The 27,195-nt window shown below is 42.7% G+C and overlaps 2 protein-coding genes across 2 annotated transcripts; one reads left to right on the plus strand and one right to left on the minus strand.

Moving 5' to 3' along the window:
* Positions 1-1,559: 1,559 nt before the first annotated feature.
* LOC309978612 (small ribosomal subunit protein uS2-like) lies at positions 1,560-2,582 on the minus strand (the record flags this gene model as incomplete). Its single annotated transcript, XM_082865130.1, has 1 exon — positions 1,560-2,582. Exon 1 carries the CDS (start codon positions 2,571-2,573, stop codon positions 1,560-1,562), a length of 1,014 nt encoding a protein of 337 aa, XP_082721256.1. The 5' UTR covers positions 2,574-2,582.
* A 65-nt stretch (positions 2,583-2,647) lies between these two features.
* On the plus strand, positions 2,648-27,195 carry NXF3 (nuclear RNA export factor 3; the record flags this gene model as incomplete). The annotated part of the gene is made up of 17 exons (XM_082865131.1): positions 2,648-2,714; positions 20,974-21,148; positions 21,369-21,522; positions 22,145-22,228; positions 22,336-22,440; positions 22,565-22,645; positions 23,187-23,294; positions 23,459-23,568; positions 24,434-24,470; positions 24,836-24,904; positions 24,990-25,045; positions 25,188-25,295; positions 25,402-25,460; positions 25,569-25,684; positions 25,780-25,822; positions 26,446-26,518; positions 27,057-27,195. 17 exons carry the CDS (start codon positions 2,648-2,650, stop codon positions 27,193-27,195), a joined length of 1,584 nt encoding a protein of 527 aa, XP_082721257.1.

The raw sequence follows: 27,195 nt of genomic DNA on the forward strand, positions 1-27,195 counted from the left end.
GTACTGTGGTGTCTCTTTAGTTTTCCACAGTCTAGCAAAGTTCCTCCGTTTTGTCTTGACTTTCATGACCTCGACATTTTTGAAGACTGTGGGCCGGTTATTTCATACCCTTTTCTCCCTCCCTTCCCCTTCCATTGCCTGCTGCCTTGAGACTTTCAGAGCTACAGTTCTAGATCTGACCACCAGGGGGGTATCTATCAACACTGACTACATTTTACAAAGGAAAAGCCATGATTTTCTTTTTTTTCCTACCCTTATTACAGTGACTCACCAAACTGTTTGCTAATTCCTTTCTACTTTCCCGGTCTGTTTTGTGTATGACCTCTCTGGCATGTGACTGATTTGAACCAACACTTCACCTAAGAAATTATATAAATGGCAAATCGGTACATGAAAAGGTGATCAACATTATTCGTCAATATGGAAATGTAAATTAAAATTACAGTGAGATATCACTACACCCCTATGAGAATGGCCAAAATTAAAAATGCTGACCATACTAAGCACTGACGATATTGTGGAGGATCAAACCCTCATACACTGCTGATGGGAATGAAAAATGGTGTAACCACTTCAGAGCCAGTTTGGTAATTTCTTACAACATTAATCTTACATCTACCATATGCTCCAGCCATTGAACCCCTAAGTATTTACCCTACAGAAAGAAAGCATGTGTCCCTGTAAAGACTTAAACCCAAATGTTCATACCAGTTTTATTTAAAAGAGCTTCATGTTGGAAACAACCTCATATCCCTCACCAGGTTAATGGATAAAACAAACTGTGATATATCTGTATAATAGAATACTACTCAGCAATAAAAAGAAACTATCTATACAGGCAACAAATGGATAAATCTAGAAATAGGCTGAATGAAAGAAGCTAGGAAAAAAGTACATTCTATACAATTCTATTTACATAAAATCACAATGAAATTAATTAATAGTGACAGAAGTTCAGTGGTTGCCTGGGAACAGGAAAGGTCCAGGGGAGGAAGTTGGAGGCCAGAGGCAGGTGGGTGGGAGATTACAAAGGGGCACGAGGAAGTTCATTATCTCTGCTGTAGTGTTGGTTTCATGATGTAGACATATACAAAACCGTATTAAAGCATACAGTTCAAATGTGTGCCATGTATTGTATGTCAATCATAGGTCAATAAAGCATTTAAAATATATTTTTCTAAGTCTTTGATGCAATTAAAATAACCAGGAGAACAATACCCATCAATATGCCCTTATCATATTAATAGGTGCACACCATGTTTCACCAAATTCATCTACACCACATATTACCAAAATAGAAATCATCTTTTGCAATGAGGTATGTTGAAATATTTAGTGAAAGTTGATGCACATGTCCGTCTGAAGTACAGACTAAAACTATTATTTCTTGGAAAATAATCATAAAGATATTTTAGAATATCCGGTTATTTTAGGGGATATGGCTGAATATTATTATAATAGAGAAGCTCTAGAGTAATTATTATTTTTCAAAATACTAAATCCTCATAACTGACATTTTATACTAACACTTGGAAACTTTTTGGCATTTAAACATTTTGTTACGCAATGGATAAAAATGTGGTGATCAGGGAAGAATCCATGGTACAATCACAAATTGCTAGGAAAAACAACGTAGCATATTTCTTTTGTTTTTTTAGAAACTGTTTATTTTCCATCAACCTATTTCCATTTTGAGTTTGTGGAAGAACAGTTTCAGACCACTCAGTGGTTGTTCCTACCCACTCAATGGCCTGAGCAGTGGGAGCTGCAGACCAGTCTTCAGTGGCAGGCTGAGCACTCCAGTCTTCAGTGGAGAACTGCTGAATAGGCACAGAAGGCACCTGCACACTTTCAGACCAGTCCGCCACCTCAGGCTGAGTAGCAGTGAACTCAGGAGCTGGAGCAGTCCATTCACCTTGAAATTCCTCCTTGGCCACAGCCTTCTCAGCTGCCGCCTGCTCTTCCTTTTCAATCTCTTCAGGATCTCTGTAGAAGTAGAGATCAGGCATGACCTCCCATGGGTGTTCACGGGAGATGGTGCCACGCGTGCGCAGAACTTCCCAGGCAAGCATCCACCACATCAGACCCACTGAGTGAGCTCCCTTGTTGTTGCATGGGATGGCAATGTCCACATATCGCAGAGGAGAGTCTGCGTTACACAGAGCAATGGTAGGCAGGTTAGCATAAGAGGCCCCAGTGAGAGGCTGGTGGTCAGCCCTGGGATCAGTAATCACTAGAAGTCTTGGCTCCCGGAACGCTGCCTGGATCTGGTTAGTGAAGGTTCCAGGAGTGAAGCAGCCAGTAATAGGAGTGGCTCCAGTGGCAGCAGCAAACTTCAGCCCAGCTCGCTGGCCAGTATTCCTGGAGGATATGACACTGACATCAGCTGGGTTTTCAATGGCAACAATGGCACGAGCTTCCAACAGAAGCTTCTCCCAGGTTCCCTTCAGATTTATGATGTAGATGCTATCACTTTTCCTTTTGTAGATGTACTGTTCCATTTGGAAGTCAAGGTTGGTGCCACCTAAGTGGGTTTCTGCTGCAAGGAATTTGAGGATATCCTTCTCCTTCATTTGCAGGACATCAAGACTCCGGACATTGTGAAAGTTTCCCTTTAAGTTCCGATGGGAATACAGAACAACGCCGTATGGACCCCTGTCTGGCTGGCACGGAAAAGGCAATTGCATATTTCAATACCCATCTGACAGACATACGTGAGAATCACTGACTATTATTTACACAGTTAGAAAATATATATATAAACTTATTGTAAATGCATATTAAACATCAAGCAGCTCCTTCAAGCTATAGAATTCATTGCTTTTGCACAAATAAGGCATTTCTAAGATGGGCCTCAGGACTACTACAAAGCAAGTAGCTGCTGATGGAATGACATTCCACCTGCTAAACCTCTTTCCCATGATGAGATCAAAGTAGCTTCTCTACTTTTAGGCTAGAATCTCACAGGAGCTATTTTATAACATGCTTTTGTCCAGATCTATGAACTCACTAGAGCCAGGCGTCATATTCCACCAGGAAGTGAAGTGTTGTGGTTTCCTGAAGACTGCTGCCCTTGAATCGGGAGTAGAAGCTCCAGCAGCCATCAGGACACATGCTCAGAACCTGCCCCCTTCAGACACCTGATATGACCAAGGCCACCGGCATGAGAAGCTGCACAGGGAGAGACAGATCCAGCAATTACCATGCTTTACTGGTAACTGTGTGCCCTGCACCGTGCTAGGCACTGGGTTAGTGACATAGACAGTGAAACAACTGAGCAGTGATCCTAACTACCAGATGTTACAATGGGTTTCTCATCAGGGCCTTTTTCTTTTTCTTTCCTCATCTCTCCCCCAACAACGAAGTTGATAATAAATAAGAAGTGGCCAAACATTCATGATCCCACAATAACCACAGGACTATAGGCTTACTCATGTGTTATCATTGAATGTTCACAGCGATCCTGTGGGGAAAGCACTGTTATCCCCATTTTACAGAGGGGAAAGCTGAGGCTTAGAGTCGTTACCTGTGTCACCTCCCGCGCCCCTGCCTTTAGAAGGAAAGTGGCTCCAGGACACCCCTGGAGCAGGACACCGCACCCACTGGGGCTGGGCGGGACCCCAATGGCTTTACCTACGAGACAGCGGAGGCACCTAGCCCCAAAGCGGGAAAGAGGCGACTTGGAAGCGGATCCCTTTGTCTCCCCACACCCTAGGGCGGTCCAGCCACCACCGCCGGGACGCACACCCTCAGCTGAGTCCCAAACACCTGAAGGCGGGACCTGTGCTACTCATCAGGTCACGGCAGTCTCTGCAGAAAAGTCGTCACGGTCGCCTTATTGACGTCAGGTTTCCATGGCAACCGCGAGGCGCAGGCTAATCTCCCACACTGGAAATGCCTCTTGCACACTCCTCCACTCCCTGGATTTCGGTGAAAGCAGAGGGCCTTAGCTCTGGCTACCACCAGAGAAAGCATACTAATTAGAGGCACTAGACTGGGATCCGGAAAATTGGCGAACTCTGCCCAGGCTGATGGAAAAAAACGTCCCTGTTGTCAGGAATATGTTTGCTTTAAAGAGACAAGAGCGGAGTTACTCTCAGTATACAGAGACCCAGGGAAGTATCCTAGGATTCTTGGAGATGAGCTAGCCCTCAGAGGGCTAACAGAAGTTCGTCATCTATGGTAGAACATTAAGAGAATGTCTATAATCGTGTGATTGAATGATCTAGGAAGTTGGAAAAAAGTCACTTATTTATTTATATATTTATTAAGTCATTTAAAGAAACATTCAGAGGTGCTTCAGGGAGGCAGGCCTAGAAAAATACAATCATTTAATAGGCAGAAAGAAACCTAGTCAATTCCCCATACAATTGGTTTCTGTTGGGGAAATTCTTATTCTCCATTCCTGATGTTTTCTTCCATGAGGAGGGACATCCATGACCAAAATACTTCTAGCCTCTCTGTAATTCACTTCTCTATTGTGGGAATCACTTACCTGATGAGTGACTTTGGAAGGAGGGACACACAGCCCATACCCTTTCCCTTCAAAATTCTTGAAGCAAGCTGCCTTTATAGAGCACATGTTTACTCTGTTCTCAGGGGTGGGTCTAACAATAGATCCACAGCTCTTCTCCCCTTTTCTGAGTCTTGCTGGCTCCCCAACTTTTCCTATGATCCGTTACAAAATGCTTGTGTCTTTAAGGGGTCCCCCAAACATACCTTTTATCCACATCTGGGCTCTAACTCAAGAACTATGACAAAAGAATAAAAAGAACAAAACATCAATTCTATTACTTATAAAGGTGATATTGGAGAAAATGACTTAGATTTGCAGGCAATTGGGCTTCTTTTTTAATAAACCCCAGAATCATACTGACTTGACCAACTAAAAGTGCTTCATGAGACAGTCATAAAGGCCAAAGACTACAATGCAGAGCTATTTGCTGCTGGTGAAGAAGCTCTGTCTATATGTGCTCAAGGAAAGTAACTTCCTTGCCAAAGGTTATCCCTGTAGCAGGAGAGTGTTTCAGGAAACAATCTGAGAATCACTTTTCAAAGTGAGTAAACACCCCTTGTTCTATTACTCACCAAGCAACGTTCTGAGGGTATGGTGTTCCATGTGGTTTATGGAGCCAATTGTAGCAACAACCTCTCTGTTCCTTAACACAGGAGATTGCATTGGAGACTCCTCCTGTGAAGGGGGATTGGAATTAGGTTCTAAATTCCAAAAGTAGGGTGAAAATCATATGTCATGAAAATTTCCTATGGAAATCCCTTCAAGAAGGAATAGAAATATTCAGAAATCGATACCCACATATAAAGCTATATGCAATCTATAGCCGAAACTATAATGAAGTCCTACCAAGGCTTCAGGAATCAGTGAATCCCTATCCTTTCCAATGATTACAGACCACAGAAAAAAAGTACACCCCAAATACATGTTTTGGATATCCATTTCTACTTAATAAAGTCCCACAAATAATAGTCATTTATTATCTCTCAGGATTCAGTATGTTGACTCAGCTCAGTTGAGTGTTTTTCTGCTCCACATGGTTTCTGTCACTTTAGGTCACAGTCATCTGGAGGCTTAATTCAGCTAGGACATCCAAGAAGGTGTACTCACATGGATGATTGGTGCTGATTGGTGGGCTCACCTGGGGCTGTTAAACTTAGATTCACAGTCTCCTACTCCAGGGTGTCCAGATTTAGCAAATAAAAATAAAAGACACCAAGTTAAATTTCAATTTCAGATACACAAAATCACATTTCATTTGACATACTTATGCTAAAAATTATCCCTTAGTTCTCTGGAATTCAAATTTAATTGCGTGTCCTGATTTTATCAGGCAACCCGACACAAAGAATGCTTTGTGGAGGAGAACCAAGGTGCTGGTGGTGAGGTATGGCTGTCTTGTCTTCACGATGTATGTGACAAAAAAGCATGGGCTTCTCACCAGAAACAGGTGGCAAAGAGGTTTCTCCCCAAGCCCACTGCCATAACTATGGATATAACCGGCAGCCTGGGCACCTTTAGTTGCTGGTGACCGATCTGTACAAAATGTATCAGGATACATACTGCTGAGGTGATCACCTCTGTTCTCCCTGTGTTTACCTTCCCTTCAGCAGGGAGCCAGGCTTGATGCCCCTTCCCCTTGCCTCCAGGGAAGTTTGTGACAGGGTTTGGAGCAGAGGCTGTCTGACACCTGTGTTTCTTCCATCTTTTGTAAAACCTTAAACTTACAGTAAGGATTGGGCTGTTTCTACCTGCTACAGAGCAGAGGGCTTCTGAGAGCCTGGAGAGGGAGAAGAAGGGAGATTTCTCCCACACTGGGATGAGGTCAGAGATCTACATGTCCCTCCAGGAGCAGGGACCTAGCACTGCTCCGTATCAGTGCTTGTGGTGGTTCTGTGGATGGTTCATCAAGGCTGGGCAACCAGCAGTAAGAGAGATTTTCTCCTTTGAATCAAGCAGTCAGGGGGCCCGAAGACATTGAGTCACCTGTGTTGATGGTTCAACCCTGAACAGTGTGGACAGATGGGTCATGATGGCAGGGGTCTCACCCGGCTGCCTCAGGAAGACAAGATCCCACAAGTGGGACTTCTTTGTCAAAGAGTATGGACATTGAATATTTTTAATATTTACTGTTTAGTTGACCTTTGTAATCTTATTAGTATTTAGCACAAACAACCACAAGACGAGAGCACCTGTTTTTGCAGATCTGAGTCCATGATGGGTTTTACGTTTTTATTATTTGCTAATCTGATATCCTGGTGCTAGAACGTTAGATTATTTTAATCTTTCTTTGTTATAGTTCCCTATAAATGGCATATCTCACATTTGTGCCTCAGAATATATCCTGAAATAATTCCAGAATTTGAAAAGAAAATCTGATCAGTGACTTTATGTTTATGCTGCATCCTCTTTAAGTGGAAAATGTGGGGATACAATAACTCCATTCACTGCTGGTGGAGGACAGATTGGTACAACCTCTTTGCAGAGACATTGGCAATATCTATGAGAGAAGAAATAGTGAGGTCCCCATCAGCTGCTGCACTCTTGGACACTGGCTACAGAACTTCTTGGGCACCTGTGCCCCAGGAAATACGTGAAAGAATGGTCAGGGCAGCATGGAGTCATATGAAAGCAGCCCCACAGTCACCTTACTAGAGAAATCTCAAAAAAAACACTATTTTCAGATTTTAAAAAGGTTGCTAAAGGGAACTAGCTCTATGATAGTATTTATATGTTTATAGCTGAAACATGCACACAATTATATACCTTACATTATTCTCACAACAACTCTGGGAGGATGGCATCATTATTCCCATTGACAGATGACAGATTCATTCACTAATGGAAGATCAATCTTCCAGAGGCATCTTTTAAGGAACAGGAATGGGATCTACCTCCTACCCTCCCCAAAGGGCATCCAACAGTCTCCTTGACAGAAGATGACCTTCTAGAACTTAAAACTTGTAGTTTTACATGTTTCTAAACTGTGCCCACTGAGGTAATATTCGCTCCCCATCCCCTCTCTTTGAAGAAGCTGATGGTGCAGATGAAATCCTAGTGCATGGTCCTGTAGAGGGTAATGGGTCTGGTGTCAAAGTCAAGGGTTTGTGATTCCTGCCTCCCCTTTATCTGCACTCTCTTCATCTGGGGGCTCAATGGGAAACTGCTTTTCCAATATCAATCTAAAAGGTAAAATAAAGGGGCATAAAATGATGAGGAATTAAAGAAAATGGTTTGATGATCTTCTTACCTCACCCTGGATTCCTCAGCAAAGCCATCCTGCAACACAGAAATGGCCCCAAACCTCCTTTATTATGGAAGTGTGAATATGTGCTATTTCTGACTGCCATGTTTCCAGGTGATTTCTATGGCAGATATGTCTCAGGGTCTCTCACAAGGCTGCAGTCAAGGCAAAGGTAGTGGCTACAGCTACCTGAAGGCTCAACAGGGGGAGGCTTAGATAACAGTCATCACTTTCTAGGAGGGAGGAGAAAAGTGGGCCATGTCTCACATTTCTTGAAGTCCTACAATGTGTCATATACTCTGTGGAGGGTTCCCCATTTACTCCTCCCTATAGTCCTGTAAGGAAAGCATAATGGGTGCCCTTTTGCAGAAGAAAAAGGGCAGGCTAACAGAGGCTAAGCAAGCATTCCTGAATGGCACACCACATAATGGGCAGGGATTGCGTTCCAGGTTTTGTCTCCATCACAATTTTCCATTCATCCTCAGTGAAGCCAATATGGCCTCCCACCAAGAATCTGAAAATTGGTTCTTGAGAATAGGGGAAGGAAGTAGACATTACAATGGTTTGTGGCCCTCCAAAGGTCCACAGTACATAAACAGATGTAAACTACATCTATGGTATTAAAATTTCACATTCTATGCAGTAAAGTGTTGGCAAAGAAAAACTGTCTAAAGAGCCTCCTTGAGGGAGTAATAATGAAAGTAAGTTGAGATACACTGTGTATATCCAGCGATCTCTTATGTAGGTGATAGGGCTTAAGGACTGGTCATTTTACACTCCCCTATGGGCACTCACTCAAAAACCCCTCTTGGTGATGATGATGACGATGACAGAAATGAAATCCTGTCCCTGGGGCCAAGACACCTGTGAATGGGGACCAAGTGAATTGACTGGTTTTAAGGTGGTAGACAAGTTCTCAGTCAGAACAGGTGCTTCCTCTAGGATAGGTGGTCTGAAGAGTAAGATATTAATGTTGACAAAACTATTTTATGCAAGTGGAACTCTAAATTGTATATCCTTTAGTCTTCACATTTATTTGAGTAAAGTATTATTAAATCCACTGTTTACATCAGAGTATAGGAAGTTTGGAGAAGTTAGATAAAAGGGGGAAACTTCTTTGTTAATGCCTGCTTAGTAGTGTAACCTGGACTTCACTAAAGCTTCTCCTATTGTGTCCTGAAGCCACCAGGACATGTCCTAATCCTAATTTCTTTCAGTGCTCATATTTCATGCTGCCAAGGCTATCAATTTTTTAAATATAATGAGCCATATTACTTTTAAATTATAATATTAAAATTTAAAAGACTGTATTACAAAATAATCATTAAAACTTGCTTGACAAGGCTGGAGTAAATACTTGAAAATTATATGAAGTGAACTCTCATGATATTGAAGCATTCCCAGGAACCAATATAAACAGATAATCTAATGATGTTGTGGTAGGCAGCCCCTAAAACAGTCTCTAATGATCTTCGCCTTCTGGCATTCACTTCCTTATATAATTTGGCCTATTGTGTGTGGGCTGGAGTTAGTGACTTTCTTTAATGGCTAGAATATATGAGAAGAGATGGGGTTCAATTTTGAGACAAGGTTACAAAGAGGCTGTGTCTTCCTTGTTGGTCTCACGCTCATTCTGAGAGAAGCCAGCTGCCATGTTGTGAGCTACCCAAGTAACAAGGAACCCATGTCTCTGGCCAGAAGCAGTGAGGCCCTGAGACCTGCCGGTAACCAGCTACCTTTGCCTTGATTGCAGCCTTGTGAGAGACCCTGAGCCAGAGCCTTCCACTTTAGCTTCTCCCTGATTCTTGATCCAAAGAAATGGTGTAGTATTATATATTTGTTATTTTAAACATCTAAATTTTTGAGTAATTTATTTTTCACCAATAGATGACTAATATAAATATAAACAGAATTCATTCAAAGAGCAATATACATGTCTTAGAAACATTTAAAAACACAGCTAATGAAATACAAATGAAAACATAAAGAGATATTATTTTTGATGCAATAAAGCAAGTTGCAAAATATGAATAAGGTGATTCCAATATTGAAAAAAATATATGTATGAATAAATATTTTTGTGTATCTATGATTATGATAATAATTCACCTATAGAGAAACACATCTGGAGAACATGCACCCGTCTGTTGATAATAGACACCTTTGGGTCAGGAGACAGGAATCAGGCAGGAGGGAGATTCAGGGTAATTTAATTTTATATACGTACAGTTCTATATTGCTTGAAATTCTATAAACAGAAAAATTTATTGATGAAAATTTGAAAACACAAAATACTTCACAGATAAAGTAGTTATGGTTTTATTGTTTTAGAAATGTATTCAAAGAATACTGATTCATACAGAAAATAATCTGATTACAATTTTTGACACTGGATCTGTACACATAAGTGTGTGTCAGTGTGGGTTTCTCTAGCTGAAACTTGATAATATCTGTGTGCTTCCATGTCTCAAGTTCTATCACCTTATGTATTCATGGGCTGTGGATCCTTGCTATTTGGATTCAAAAATCTTGATGGGTCCCTTTTTAAGTTTGTGAACTTACGCAAAGTACTTAACATCTTAGTTTCTTATCTATTTCATCTGTACAATAGGGATGAAAATGTCACATAATAGTTTTATGAATGAATGTTGCCTGGGCCAAAACAAATGTTACCTAATTTTGATATTGTGATATGTTTAAAGGCCACTAGTATTTTTGCAAGCATAATCATTAGTTGATTTATATCAGTTTCAGGTGTACAACATAGTGATTCAACATTTTTATAGATTATACTCCATTTAAAGTTATCATAAAATAATGGCTATGTTTCCCTGTGCTGTGCAATATACCCTCGTAGCTTTTTTATTGTATACATGGTATTTTGTACCTCTTAACTCCCTACCCCTATCTTGCCCCTCCTTCCTTCCCTCTGCCCACTTAGTGAGCAAAATTGGGCACCACTGTGCTATAAGGTAATGGTTACCCACTGGTAACCACTAGTTTGTTCTCTGTATCTGTGAGTCTGTTTCTTTTTTGTTAAATTCACTAGTTCATTTTATAGTTTAGATTCCACACATAAGTGATATCATACAGTATTTGTCTTTGTCTAATTTATGTTGATAAGCATAATATGTTCCGAGTCCATCTATGTTGTTGCAAATGGCAAAATTTCATTATTTTTTATGGCTGAATGACATTCCATTATCTATATACCACATCTTCAATAACCATTCATCTGTTGATGGACACTTAGGTTGCTTCCATATCTTGACTATTATAAATAAGGCTGCTATGAACATTGGGGTGCACGTATCTTTTCCAATGTGTTTTTGTTTTCTTTGGAAATAGACCCAGGAGTGGAATTGCTAGATCATATGGGAGTTCTATTTTTAGCTTTCTGAGGAGCCTCCATACTGCTTTCCATAGTGTCTGCACCAATTTACATTCTCAACAACAGTGTACAAGTGTTCCCTTTTCTTTACATCCTTGCCATTTGTTATTTGTAGAATTTTTGATGATAGCCATTCTGACAAGTGTGAGGTGATATCTCATTGTGGTTTTGATGTTCATTTCTCTGATGATTAGCAATGTTGAGCATCTTTCCATGACCTGTTGGCTATCTGTCTTCTTTGGAAACATGTCTATTCAGGTCTTCTGCCCATTTTGTAATTAGTTTGTTTGGTTTTTTTGCTATTGAGTTGTATGAGCTGTTTATATATTTTGGATATTAACCCTTTACTGGTCATATCATTTGCAAATATTTTTCTCCCACTCAGTAGGTTATCTTTTTGTCAAACTGTGTTTTGATGCATCACCAAATTAATCAGATTCAAGGGTTTTGCTCAAAGTATCCATGACTATGAATGAAAGCATCTTAATTCTGACCTCAATTACTATAGTTTGTTACCTATTAGCAAACACGTTGTAATGCAGATTTTAATTGTAATGATTTAAAAGGAAACTCTGTAATTTTGAGAACATAAATTATTTTTGAGAAACGTGTATTTCTACTTGGTTTGGCCAATGATATTCTTACAGCTGTTAATTCATTTCCATTGAGAAATGATATATAGCTTTTCTTTTCTGTTAAAAGCAATATCTGGGTGATATGGGGTTTTTTTGTGTGTGGGGGGGTCTATAGGTATAATTTGCTACAAATTGTAACAATTTAAAATTATTATAAATTGGAGGAATAGTCTCCCGTGATCTGAAACTATTATACAGTTCAGCAAAGAAATCACTAGTCATTGAAAAACTAGTGAACATAATAGTTTCCAACATACATCTTTATTGTTTCCCTTTTATAAAACTAATTAACATAAACAAAATACCAATCAGCATTCACGTAGGAATTATACTTGTTCATCACTGTCTCTTTATGGATACAAACATTGCACCAAAATCAATGAAAGCCTTTTGTGAGAATCAATTGGCTATATGAATTTATAATAAAGAAGATTTTATATCGTATTATTTGTAAATAGCGTGCTGCATATCTTTTTATCAGTGAATTTATAATACGTATATGAGTGTGTGTGTGTACATGCATGCACATATTTTATCAGAGAACATATTGTTAAGCTAAACACACCACAGTGTATCTAAATGCTATAATTTCAAATAATCTAGCCTAAAATACCTCCTTCTTACCTATTCTAGGCCTCAAATTACTCCACTAAAGATTATCCCATTAGCTTAAAACGTTGAGTCCTTTCAAAAGGCAACTATTTCTCAACAGGGTATTGATGGAAGCTCAATTTTATATACTTTTTTTTAACATCTTTATTGGAGTATAATTACTTTACAATGGTGTGTTAGTTTCTGCTTTATAACAAAGTGAATCAGTTATACATATGCATATGTCCCCATATCTCTTCCCTCTTGTGTCTCCCTCCCTCCCACCCTCCCTATCCCACCCCTCTAGGTGGTCACAAAGCACCGAGCTGATCTCCCTGTTCTATGCAGCTGCTTCCCACTAGCTATGCAGCTCAATATCAAAAAAACAAACAACCCAATCAAAAAATGGGCAGATGACCTAAATAGACATTTCTCCAAAGAAGATATACAGATTGCCAACAAACACATGAAAGAATGCTCAACATCATTAATCATTAAGGAAATGTAAATCAAAACTACAATAAGATATCATCTCACACTGGTCAGAATGGCCATCATCAAAAAATCTACAAAAACTAAATGCTGGAGAGGGTGTGGAGGAAAGGGAACCCTCTTGCACTGTTGGTGGGAATGTAAATTGATACAGCCACTATGGAGAACAGTATGGAGGTTTCTTAAAAAACTAAAACTAGAACTACCATACGACCCAGCAATCCCACTACTGGGCATATACCCTGAGAAAACCATAATTCAAAAAGAGTCATGCACCAAAATGTTCATTGCAGCTCTATTTACAACAGCCAGGACATGGAGGCAACCTAAGTGTCCAGCAACAGATGAATGGATAAAGAAGATGTGGCACATATATACAATGGAATATTACTCAGCCATAAAAAGAAACAAAACAGTTATTTGTAGTGGGGTGGATGGACGTAGAGTCTGTCAAACAGAGTGAAGTATGTCAGAAAGAGAAAAACAACTATCGTATGCTATCACATATATACGGAACCTAAAAAAATAATGGTCATGAAGAACCTAGGGGCAGGATGGGAATAAAGACACAGACCTACTAGAGAATGGACTTGAGGATACGGGGAGGGGGAAGGGTAAGCTGGGACAAAATGAGAGAGTGGCATGGGTGATATGGTTTTAAAACAGTGGAAATAAAAACAAAACTTGTCTCAAATCGTCACAGTAAATTGAAACTAGCTTTTATATTGTTTTCAGTTGTCAGCAAGGGAAACCATAAAGTTAACTAGGTATGTCAGTGTTTTGTAGTGTTGCTGTTATTTGCAATTTCCCTCCATCCTTGAATGTATTTTCCACATTGTGTAAACTGAGTGTGAATTCCTGTTATGGTTGTAAACAAAGCCCATAAAATTATATCCAATAAATAAAGCAAGGCCTGGTGAATCAGTAGGAAGAGTAAAGGCCTCGGCTTCAGAATACGTGGGTTCCAGTCTGGAATCAGCCAATGAGTAGGAGCATGACATGGGGCAATGTGGAACATTAAGGTCCCAAACCTCAGGTTCCCCATCCCGGGAGTGAGGATTCTCCCCCTCATAGGGTCCTTGTCAGGATTTATTGAAATCACAAGACAGTGAAGGTCACAAAAGTGCCTTAGTCTCAGCCAGGCCTGAAATCTGAGGCTCGGTTTCCTTATCAGTAAAGAATGAGTCACAATATGGAGTTTGTAGTTATGTCAAAAGGATTAAGTGTTATGTGTAGATTAAAAGATAAGCCAGTGTCCTATTATGCACATAATTAATGAGAATATAAAAATGATGATATCTCATCAGGGGTTAAAGGAACATTTTGCTTCCTTCCTTAATTTTTTTTTTTTACTGTTTTCCAAGTTCATTTAAATATTTTGAAATATATTTAAGAGTATTCCACACAGCAAATTATTCAAAACCTTTCAAACCTGCAATTTTACCTCTGGAAGGTTCATTTGGTCTTTGCCATGCAAAACTATGCCTGCTAAAAATCACAGACTCTCGTTGTAGTACTCTTATGGGCTCTTGTAGAGGAAGGAAGATTAATCCACAGCCTGCTCAGCTTCTCTGAACTACACGCTCCGATTGCTGTCTGTGGAAGAACTCTGCATTTCCGTTGCTGAACTGACCTGTGTCCCCAGCATCCCTCTCAAAAGTGGCAGAGAGAATCTGAGGCAACTCTTCAGACAAGATATTTGAAAATTTCAGCATCTTAAGTCCACTGTGTGATGCTACAGCCTATGAAACATTGTGAGCTCACAGTCTTTGGTCCCCTTTCACATGAAACATGTGTCTGGAGATGGTAAAGGTGGTGGAGTTACTAGATGCCTAGTGGTAATCACACCAGTAGGGTATGTCTGAGACTTCTCATGTGAAGTGAAGTTTAAGCTGAGATCTGAGCCTAAGGAGGCTTTAGCCAGCAGAAGAGGAGAGAGTGGAGACTAGCCAGATATAACAGGAAGGAAATACCCTGTAACCTGGTTCATCCCTTTGGAAAATCCAGAGTGCAAATTCCTTACCCAGAAGTTTGTCACGCTGGGAGAAACTTTGTGAAACTTAACAGGACAGTTGTAGAAAGTACCTGAACCCCTTCTGCCCTCCTTGCTCCCACCTCAGGCCTTTACTGACCACCAGCCCTCTAAGAGGAGTCCTATATTATTACTATGATTTCTATCTGTGAAACCATAGAGAAGAAGAAAATCGTTAGGTAAAGCAATTTGAGCATGATTTTATTTCACATGTTCTTCCACCACTCGCAATGCAAGGTAACTTTTAGTAGATTTTTCTTTCCCTTTCCCAAATAACATTTTTCACTGGAGAAAATTCAGAAATTGGAGGTCTGTGCCACCTGGTGAGCATATCTGGAATGGCAGCTTGGATGTCGCATAGCAGGAAGCCTTGGCAGGAGGAAGGGAGAAAGGTGCCCATCAGATGGTAATATCTGGAAGATTTTGTGGCGAATGAAGCATTAAGGGTGAGTTAGAGCCCAGGTACATTAAGTCTAGTGGCAAGAATTTTCTTCAGCCCCTTTCTCCCAATAGTGACAGGAAACGTTTATATGTATAATTGAGAGACAAGGGTAATGTGAAAAAATATATAGATTTATATATAAACACAGTTAAGTCACATACATAATTTCTTTGCAATGAAATTCCCAGCTAGGTATATACTATAGTGTTATAAAAATTTGCATCATTTATTCTTCTGATTTCAAATTAATATCTTTCTTTCCAAAACTAATGAAATGCAGGAATGTGTATATGCTAGAGAAAATATTTTTCTATTTGTTTTCATCTTTTTACATAGCAAGATGTATATTGTTGGTAATTTAGTTTATATTTCCCGGATGTATTTCTCTGTGTACAGTACTATATAAGTAAGTTTACATGAATATACTTATTCTTCCAAAATTTACTCACAATATGTATACATACTATGTATACATATGTTATATGTGTATGCTTATGTGTATATGCATATGTAAATATATGTACCCATACATACATGCATATATAATTGTTTTTGTATTTGTTTAATCTTTATATGTTTGTGATTCATAGTTGTTATTTAAATTTTTAATAGACTTTAAATGATGCTCTTTTACTAATCAGATATATTTATATAATATAATATTAAACATTTGGCTATAAAATATGTTCCAAACACTTTCCCAATAATTCGCATTCCTTTATATGTGACATTTCTGTTTGGGAGACATGGACTTTTTCTAACTTTCCTTCAATTTCTCTAATTAAGTTTGTGACAGAGTTAAACGCTTTTCTTGGGTCACGTATATCGTTTTGGTTGTCCTAGTGTCAATGCCACGCTGATAGGGTACTCAAACAGCCCTCTCCCCCATGTCTTGATCTTGAAGGGGATGTAGATGAAATCTACTTCCTTGAGCCTGGAGGCCTGGATATGAGGCTACAGAGATTGAACTGTCCTGAGGAATTTGTGTAGGGCTCAGGTTGAAACAGAGGAAATTAACCTCTATGGAGGGAAGGAAATGATCATTTATGGAATTATTTTAGGCCAGAGGCACTTTACATGGTGTCTCCTATAAGCAAACAAGTATTCAAATATTTTACCCAATATTCACCAATGTAGAATTTGGTCTAAAGCTCTTTTCCATTTTGCCCTGAAGCCATCAAGGCTTTGAATCTAGAATTCCTAGTGGACTAGTATTTGATGCAACCCTATGTATTACTCATTTTTTTCTGTCATAGCTGTGTTATTTTTAAATTTTAAAAATCCATGAAAATTAAAGCAATTTCTGTACTGTCAAAAGAAAAAAAATTAAAAGTTTGAAAAGCTTGGAGACAACATTTCAAACAGTATTACAGATTTTGTGCTCATGTGCAAGAACAAACAGGATTTCTGTTAATCAGCAGAGAAAGGAACAAAAGATGACCACAAATAATTCAATTCATCTAAAAATAAAAATGCTTCTTCAGTAAAGATCTGGAAAGATGCCAAACCATTAACTGAAGAAGCAAAAATCGAAAGATCTCATAATAAATGAAAAAAATCAATTTGCATAAAATTGCTTATGAAATTGAATTTATTTATTTATTTGTTTGTTTGTTTATTTATTTATTTTTGCACCTTGCAGCATGCGGGATCTTAGTTCCCCAAGCAGGGATCGAACCTGTGTCCCCTGCATTGGCAGCGCAGAGTCTTAACCACTGGACCGCCAGGGAAGTCCCTGTAATGGCAAAATTTAAAAAGAATATGTACAGAACTGCATAACTACACAAATGTTTTAAGTTAGGTATTCACATCACCTAAAGAGAAACACATCTGGAAAATGTGCACCAATCCTTTTACATTGGATATCTTGGGTATCTATGAGTCATGGTAAGGGGATCACGTAGATGGAAGGTGCAGAATGATTTTTATTTTCTAAGTATACATTTTTAACGTTTAAGATTCTGTGATTAGGCTAATCTGTCAAGAGGAACACTTGAAAGGATCCAATAATCGACTAACAAAAAAAGTTCACGTATATTTACCATGTTATCAAAGAGTTCACATGATACTGTTTCATAAAAAGTCAGAATTTTCAACTTTTGACTTGACAGTGTATCTGTGTATTCATATGCATTTGTCTTACATTTCCCTCACCTCAGATGTTCACACTCTCATGTGCAGATTTTTCTTCACCTCTCTCAGGCATTGGACTTCAGGGCATAGAGATCTAGGAAGGGAAGGAGGGCAAGTGATGGAAAATTCCAGAAGATATTGGAAAATTCCACAAAGTTCTGGCTCATAAACTGGAGCCCAGGCTCCTCCCTCCTTCCCTCTTTACAAATCCCTCTGATTTGAGACTTTCAGAGCTACAGTTGTGGTTCTAGCCACTAGGGGATATCTGCCTAAAGTGACTACATTTTTTTTAAAAAAGGAGAGGCTACGGGTTTTTGTTTGTTTGTTTGTTCTTTGTTCTCACTGTCATTACAGTGACCCACCAAACTCTGTTTGATATTTCCTTTATATTTTCAAGTGTCTTTTGTTGTTGTTTTGGTATTATCTCTCTGGAATGGGTTAGAATTAATTCTAGCCATTTGATTATTTTTAGACTATTCAGTTACTTTGTGTAAACTTCAGAAAATCCCCTATACTGCACCAAGAATTTAGTAAAGCTATGCATGGAGAAGTCATCTTCCATTCCGTGGAGCTCAATTTCAGTCTCTGTTTCCCCAGGTAGCATCTGAATGACCCTAGACAAGCTCCAGCACCTCAGTAAGCCTCAGCAACCTTGGAAAGTTGGTGATTCTGATATCAGAGTCCCCTTGTGAGGAATTCATGAAAGAACAGAGGCAATGTAGCAAGTACAGAGTCTGGCCTACAGCTGGCACACAGAGTTATCTGGGTTTGCAGAATGAAGGAACACAATGTAGTGTAGCTGATCCAGAGTCTGGCATACAGAGCTCCCTGTGTTTGTAACCAGAAGTATCAAGGTCCCCTAAGCCTCCTGATTCCAGATGGCCTCCTCTGCAAGGGTGGTACAGTTGGAGAGAGTGCCCTGGGTGTTAGGCTGGTAGCAAACTCAGGGGGCAGTAATTACAGGAAGTTAAGTCTCCTCTGGCCCCCAGGGCTCTCCTCCTCTGTGCCCTTGGGGAAGGGACTTCCTGTTAGGACTCCATCTTGTTTGTGTGGCTCTGACAAAGTGGTTTGGGGCTTGCACTCTCCTTCTTCGGAAGCCCTTCCTGATATTCTCCAAACCTCCAGCTCCAGACCCACAGATTCTCTTCACGAGCAGCCTGTGAGGAGGGTGGTGACAGATCACTGCCTTCAGGCCACCCCATGGGTGAGTTGGTCAGCACGAGACCTTGTCCTCAGATCCCCACAGGGCAGGAGGGGTTCTGGGTTTCCTCCCTAACCCCAACGCACAGGACCCCAACCAGATGACCCCCCTTTAGAGAAGGGGTGGAGAAGGCCCAGGCTGACTAGTTTCCACTCTCTTGAGGAAATGGGTTCTGACACTCCCATCCTGATTCCACATGGAAAACCTCCCCTCCTGTGGAAATGGCCATAGCTGAGGTGAATTTTTTCCCCTGTTTAGGGAAAAGGCCTGATTCATGTGACCTAGGGCTTGGAGAGTGGAAATGGTCCCCTAGGCGGGGGATGGGGTTAGTATAAGCTAATATTCTTTGGATTAATAATAGAGGTGGGAGAGGGGAAGAAAACCCACTATTACCCTTGAATCTTACTTTAACTAGGCAGGGTAAATTGTATTAGCCCAGAAAAGGTTCTTGAGGCTGGCTTTATTGCCCAACATATGATCTATTCTGGAATGTTTGAGGAGTAGTTGTTATGTGAATTGTTCTATGTCAATTACATACATTTGTTAATTTATTTACGTCACATTTTAAAATCTCCTCCCTGTAGCTGAGTTTTTCTCTGCCACTTTATTGGTCACTCAGTGAGCTGTGTTAAAATTTCCCACTGTGACTGTGGATTTCTCCATTTGCTGTTTATTTCTGTCTGTATTTGCTTTGCATATTTTGGCTTTGTCTTAAGACATGCATACAAATTCAGAATTTTGTATTAATATCTTGTTATTGCAATGCACCTGTTATCATAAGGAAATCTCCCTCTTTCTCTTGTAATGTTTTTTTCTTTTAAGTGTACCTTTTCTTTTACTGATGTGGTTATACCAACTTTCTTTAGGTTAATGTGGAGAAGGTATATATTTTGCCATTTTTTAATTTTCAGACTTTCCTGATGATTAAATTTTGCATGTGTCTCTTTTAAGGAGCATTTGATGGAAGGTTTCTTGTCCAGTCTGATAATATCTGTCTTTCTATTTGGAATATTTAGCCTGAAACTTTTTAGGTAAAAATAGATGTAATTTGGTTTATGTATATCATGTTACTGTATATTTATTTTTGCCTCTTCTAAGTTCCTTTTCCTTTCCTTTCCTTTGAAAGGGTTAATATTTTATAACTGTTAAATTGTCACCTCATGTGGCTATCTAGCTAAACATTCTTTTGCCATTCTGGTGGTGCTTACCCTTAAGATTACAATGTACATTTTTGCCTTGTCACTGTCTCATATTAGTTAATTATCTCTTTAGAACTCCTCAGACAATTATGGGACCTTGAGACACTTTGATTCCATATATTCCCTCCAAATTTATTGTCATGCATTTTCACTCTCTATATATTTAAATCCCCAGAAGAAATTACTATCATTGTGTTATATAATCAACACCCATTTAAATTTGCCTACATATTCACAAATGTCCTTAGTCTTTCTTTCCTGTATCTATGCGCCTCCACGTGGGAGGATATTTCTTCTGCCCAAGAAAGAGCTTATAATATTTCTTTTAGTTTGAGTCTTCTGGTCACAAATTTTCCAAGTTTTTGTTACAGGATGATGAAATGAATGCCTTTTCTTTAAGAATGTTTTTCTTTAAAGCATACTTTTTCTCCAGTTACAATAATACTGTTACACTGAGTTGATATCTTGTTACTTTTGGAAACTTCTCAACCAAGATCTCTTCAAATACCACTTCTCCACTCTTCCCTCCCGTTCTTTCCGGGACTCACATTAACCATGTGTTAGGTATGTTCACTGCATCACCTTTAATTACCTCCCCCTCGCTTTTGGTATTCTCCATGTTATGTTTCTCCAGGCTCCATTCTGGATCTTTTCATCAGATTTATCTTTTATATCTCTAATTCTTCCATCAGGCAGGGAGGTCACCTTTGACACTTGAACCAACACACCAGGCTAGATTTCAGGGTAGGTTTTATTGTCCCCCTAGAGCAGAGCAGAGAAGAGAAAGTTAGAGATGAAAAGCCACTTGTCCCAGGTCACATAACCTGATCCAAGCAGAGCAGGGACTAACATCACAGACTAAACCCTGGGTCCAGACCCTTTCCTCTGAACTTGTTTTCTTCTTGGCTGTGAATGCTGCCTACCTCTCATTTCCTGAGAAGCAGAAACACAGTGAAGTCGCTCAGCCTTTTTTTTTTCTTCCTAACTATGATCATTTCCTATTTAGATTTTAAAGTTGGTGGTGTTTCTTCATTAGCCGTGATATTTACCCAGGAATTTTTCTGGTACTGAGAACATTGATGTAATATTCTCAATTTCAGGGTACAATAAGCAAGTAACCTCCTTACAAAGAAGAGCCGGATGCTGGCGTATTTACCAAAGGAGGTATAACAATTGGTCTGAACAAGTCAGGTCTGGTATTCATCCTTCATCCCAGCAGCAGCAAGATAGAGAATCACTAAGAAGTGATGCTCACGTGGACATCCAAGCAAGATAGTAAGTGACGAGGCAGCATGGCTGACCAGTATCAACCAGTGAAAAACAAAACCTTGTAGTTAAATATGTCATTCTTCTCTCTAACCTGGAAGAGTGAGGAATGATGGGATCAGGTTAACGGTTGAGCAGTCTTTATTGTAGCTCTGCTATCATTGGCGAAAATGTAGGGAAGACTTCCCAAGACTATACGGACCACATTCTTCTCTCCACTTCCCCACAGTGCTCCCTATGCCATTCCATCCTGTCATCGGAGAGGCAATTTTCAGGAACAAGACGAAACCCATGTTAGCAAGGAGACAGAGCAAAAGCCTCCAGAGAGAAGAATGGAGAGAAGCAGGCAGGATGAGACCTTGGGGAGCTGGTTCAAGATCAGAGTGAGTGTGCTGGCTAAATGGACCTAACATGTAGAAGAAGATGACAGAGAGAGTCATGTTGGGCGCGTGTAGAGATGCTGGGAACTTTCCTCTCGTGGCAGTGGAGTTGGTAATCTGTCTTGTTATTCCTAGGAGTTAACTTCCTAGATCATGTGAGGGCAGGTTCAGAGAAGCAATATAAAGGGAGCAGACTGACTGCAGGGAGCATGGGAGAGGCTGTCTAAAAGCAAAGGAGGAAACTACTGCCAAGGAGATGGAGCAACTCCACACCAGAAGACACAGTTTGGCTCAAGCTGAGTGCGGGAGGAGGTTGAGTCTCTGGGGTCCTCGTCAGAGGGGCGGGCCAAGTCTGCCTTAGGTAGGATCTCTTAGAACTTTATAAAAGTAAGCACATGTGAAAGATATGAAGTCGATTATTTCAGGAAAAGTATTTAAATGGAAAGAAAGGGTATTTAGGAAGTCCTTGTCTGGTGTAAAAGTTAGCGAGAACAGATATTGTCCTATCTTAAGAAATTACCTAAAGCCTGAAAAAGGTCCTAAAGCAAGACACAGCTGGGTCTTATCTTAACCTTGGATTCCATTGTATCACTTTTCTTTCCCCAATTATTTCTTTGGCTCCTAGATTCCCTTCGGTATTAAATATGATGAGAAGTGGCTGCTGAATTTGATTCAGAAGCAATGCAGTGTCCCCTTCACCCCAGTCGAAGTAAGAGAGGACATTGAGGCCGATGAGAGGAAACGGGGTAGATGGCAGGCCCAGATGAGAAATGGCTCTGGTCTCATACTGTGCTTCTCTTGTCACTCTCCCTACAGTTTCACTATGAGAAAATGCAGGCCCAGTTCTTCGTTGAGAATGCCAACATTGCCTTCGCACTGAAGAATGTCAACGGCAAGATTTACAATGAGGCTAATGAAAGGGTATGTATCAAGGGCATGAGCAGGGCTAGCTGGGGGCAAGAGGGCAGGACAGAGGCATGGTCTTGCTTGATCCCAGGGCTCAGATTTCCTGGAGCTTACCCAGCCCCTCTTGTGTTCTCAACAGATATCTATCTTTGTTGATCCCTGTGATGCACCCCACTCTGTGCTGAAGGAGCTGAGGTCAGAAAAGGTGGAGCAGATAAAGGTAATGCAGACTCAACACAACCTGTGCACTCACAGCCAGACCCACCTATTGCCCCCGATCACCACCTCAGACTCAGAGCCCCTGAACCCCATCCCTAACTCTGCAGCTGCCCGTGAAGGAACAATATGATGCCTCCCAGCAATCTCTTGACATCCAGAGAGTCCGCTCTGACCCTGGTATGGCTACAGCAGTAATTGTAGAGCAGGTGAGGGCAGAGGGGTCTAGCTGGAAAGGATACTCAGGAATGGTAACTCGGGGAGGGGTTGGTGCTGGAGCTGTACCAGCCAGGAGCCTCTCAGTCCCCGTTTCCCTCCTCCTGTCTTCCTGGAGACTTGATGACCCGTGATACTGGAATGGCACGAAACCCTAGAACTGGCGTGGCCGCCTCCCTGCAGATCCATCCAGGGAATATGCCCAAGGTGAGGACCTTAGACCCAATGTTGGGGCAGGTGGTGATGGTGGGAGAGATTAGGTAGAAGAGGCAGATTTGTCTCAGGTATCCCCTGCTGGGGTCCTCACTCTAACTCTTTCCTCATCATAGCTTTTGGCCTTGGACCTGAGCAATAAGAAACCCTACCAGCTGCACAGCCTGTCCAACACTATGCCGAATGCTTCCAACACCAAGAACTTGAACCTCTCCAACACTGAGGTGAGGTGTGGTACCCAGATCCGTCTTTGAAGGGAAAGTGGGAAGGCGCATGTGGTGGTGACAGAGGAAGGGAAATGGATTTGTAGGAAAAGGAAGCGACTAGGGGTGCACGGCCATCCTGGCTCTGTTTCTCTGGCCCATGTGGTTCCTCCTCATAATCACAGGTGGAGTCTGCAGGGGAGATGGACAAGGGTGAGCGGCTGGAGCCAGAAGGGATGTGTGCAGACAGAAACCCCCTGTGCACCACCTTCCCTGATATGTCAACCAACATAAGGTCAGATGCATCCTCTGTTACCCGGTGGCAGCCTGAGCTACTCCCGAAAGTGCCCGTTTGCAAGGGGCAGCTGACGTGGACCTCAGGGAGGACTACAGGCCCTATGCTCTCCTCTCTGCATCACAAAGCTGCCAAAGTTTCAACCAGCACCCAGTGGGCCCCCAGCCCAACATGTGCATATTTTACATTCTTACGTGCTGTGTCTGAGCCATTCTGGGGCAGGTGAAGAGCTGCAAATGGGGCGCCATTTCCCCTTTCTCCTCTCTTCTTCCCTTACCCCCACCACGGGAAAGCTTCTTTCCCTTCCCTTCGTTTTCTCTCTCTCCCTTGTGTCTAGGCCCATATGTCTCTCTCATCTATCCCCTCGTACCTTCACTCCCTTTCTGTCTTCATCCCCCTCCATCTCCCTCCCTGAGCCCCACCTCACTCACCTCCCTGCCCCAGCACCCTGGGCCATCCAAGGGGGAAGTCCAGGTCTTGGTCCAGGTCTTGGCAGAGTGCTGGACTGCCAGTGAGGTAGCAGAGCCTCGGGCACACACCCCATTCCCTCTTCTCCCCACAGCCTTCAGTGGGGCCCTGGAGGCAGGAAGGGAGGGGAAGGAAGCCCTGCAGCATGGGTTTGAAATGCTGGTCCCTGTGGCACTGGAGAAGAGAGTCCAGGCAGTCTGCGGGGGAGCTACCCAGGGGAAGGAGAGGAAGGGAGGGAGGGAGGGAGGGCCTGCCCTCCCTCTGTGTCAGTCGATGGGGGACGTGTTCAGGGCCCTGGAAGCCTGGGACGCTGTGGTGTGGGTGTACTTGCTCCCATGAGGAAGAGGGTCACCGCCACAGTTCCACTGACTTTTCTGTTTTGTCTTGATTTTGGCAGCTCCATCCTGGAATTGTTCCCCAAGTTACTAACCTTGGTAAGTGTATTCCTTGTTCACTGACTCCTCTAACTGGCACTGACAGCACCCACATACTACTCTGAACCCCATTAGGTCTTGCCCCAGTTACAGTTTTGAAACTGACCCTTCAAAGTCCTGGGCGGAGGGGGATGGTACAGTCCCTGTGGGAACCTGACAAACGCTCTGGACCTTCTTCAAGCACATTCTTCATAGGCTTTGGGGAATCCACGGTGATGATCCAAACTGTAGTCCTGCCCATGGAATTTCCAGGGCCCTTTCACCACTCACCTCTGACCCTCACCCTCTCTTGGGCCCTTCCTTTTCCCTGATCATCCAGCACCACCTCCTGGTCTGCACTGCTGACATCCTCTTCTCTTCCCCAGGATGACCAGGAGACATCCCCACTGGCTAAGTGTGGTTTTGAAGCCTGCAAGCGCTTACCAAGCTGCAAGGTGAGGATGGAGGATCAAGCCGGGTTTTAAGTGGTGCCTGAGAAGGGGCTGTCAGCCATGGTCCTGAGGACTGTTTTGATTCCAGGGAAGCTACTTTGGATCTGATGAGCTGAAGAGCCTAGTCCTGCAATTCCTGCAGCAGTAAGTACCTCAGGGAAGGTGAGCAAGGGGGGCAGGTCTAGGACAGGTGAGGCCACCTAAGCACAGGTCTGCTCAGGGGAGTTTTCAAGTCCATTTGAGGTCCAGACCACAGAGATAGACTGTCTTCATTGCTCCTCCTTAGGTACTACTTGATCTATGACTATGGAGACAGACAGGGTCTCGCGGGTGCTTATCACGAGGAGGCCTGCTTCTCCCTGACGATTCCCTTCCACCCCAAGGACCCAGCCCCGTGAGTATCACAGTACAGCCTCTGCTCCCGGGCCGTGTGGCTCCCCAGCAGACACAGGCCAGCTCCTGCAAACACCCACCACCCACTGTTGCTCTTTGTCTCCTACAAGCAGCTTGTGCGAGTATTTAAAGGACAGCAGGAATATGAAGAAACTCAAGGACCCCAGTGAGTGTGTGATGGGAAGACTGGGTGGGAAAGGGCGGTGAAGGGGTCAATCATAGGGCCCAGGGCGTGGCAGCCCCTGACCTTCGCTCGCTTCCCCTCCCCTCACAGACCTGCGGGTCCAGCTGCTGAAGCACACAAAACGTGTCATTGTGCACACTCTCTGTGTGTTGCCCAAGACTCAGCATGCCTTCAGCTCCTTCGTGGTGGACACGTGGTTCCAGACGGTGAGCGCCTGCTTCCTCCCTCGGGCGGGCCCAGGAAGCTGCAGGTGGGTGGGAGGTGGAGGTGGTGACTGGGCGCCTGGGCTCTTCCCTTTCAGGAAACGATGCTCTGCTTCTCCGTCAGCGGGGTGTTCAAGGAAGGTGTGTGTAGACCCCCAGCGCAGATGCCCCACTGCTGCCTCCCCCTGGCCAGGCTCACACCCAGAACCACTCACCTTCCCTGACCCCTTCCCTTCCCTTCGCTTTCTTTCCCCTTCTCTTCCCTTCCCTCCCCTTGTATTCCCTTCTGTTCCCTCCCCTCCCCTCCCCTCCCCCCGCCTCCCCTTCCCCACTGTGTTCTCCTGCCCTTAGGCTTCCCACAGAAAACCCAGGTCTGAGCTGTGTCCATGCCTGTCTGCCCTGCACACCCTGGGCGTTGGGGACACAGGCTGTGGATTTTGGTGGCTCTCATCCCAGATCCTTACTCTGAGAACTTGGGCCATTACTGAACCTCTCGGTTTCATTTGCAAAATGGGGTAGTAGTATCCATCTCTTGGGCGACTGTGAAAAATGCATCCCGTGAACTTGTGTAGGGGTTGTCAGGGACCCTGTCACTGGGCGCAGACTGCTCCTATATTTGCCCTCCCCATTCCCGACACCCTGGCCCCCGTGAACAACTGCCCTCTCAGCATGAGTGTCCAGTCACACCCTGACTGGGGACCGCAGTGTGAGCGTGTACAGCACGTGCAGCTGTAAGGGGTACTGTTGTTTGTTTGCTGTTGAAGTGGAAGGAAGTTCTCAGGGCTGTGTGCGTGCCTTCACCCGGACCTTCATCGCTACCCCTGCCAGCTATGCCAGGTGAGAGCCCTGTTGTGGGCGGGAATGCCCATCCCCACCTGGGCTCAGGGGCAAGGGAATGTAGTGGCAAAGACCTTAGGTTTACTCAGTATTGTGGAAAGCCAGCAGGGAGATCCCAGGAGCAGTGTAGCCTAGTGGTTAGGAAGAGCGTGGGCTCTGGAATCGGCCTATGGGTTCTTTCCTTGACCCAACGCTCACTCGCTGTGTGACCTTGGTCAATTCTCATGACCTCTGTGTGACTCAGTGTCATCTTCTGAGAATGGGGATCAGACTGTCCACCCCTTGCACTGTGGTAAAGGGTAAATGCGAAATTGCCCCTGGGTTGGGGATGAACCTATAAATCAAGTGAAGGTGGTAGACAGTCTCTCCAAAGGTGGGCTCTGTGGGGAGGGGCACAGGTACCAGTCAAGGAACCTGGGAGACAGACACAGGAGGGACGTGGAAGGAATCTGGTTGCTGAGTGCCAGTGGGAGCTGAGTCAGTATTGGGGGTGTGGGTGTCCATCCACCAGTTGTCTGAGGGCCTATTTTTCCTTCAGTCTGTGCATCGTGAATGACGAGCTGTTTGTGAGGGATGCCGACCCCAGTGAGACCCAGAGTGTGTTCTCCATCCCACTGTCTACACCCACCTCCAGCTCCATGCACCCCCTCTCCCAGCAGCAGCAGAACATCATGTAG

The sequence above is a fragment of the Leucopleurus acutus genome (assembly GCF_964270905.1).
Source record: "Leucopleurus acutus genome assembly, chromosome: X".
Lineage (NCBI taxonomy): Eukaryota > Metazoa > Chordata > Mammalia > Artiodactyla > Delphinidae > Leucopleurus > Leucopleurus acutus.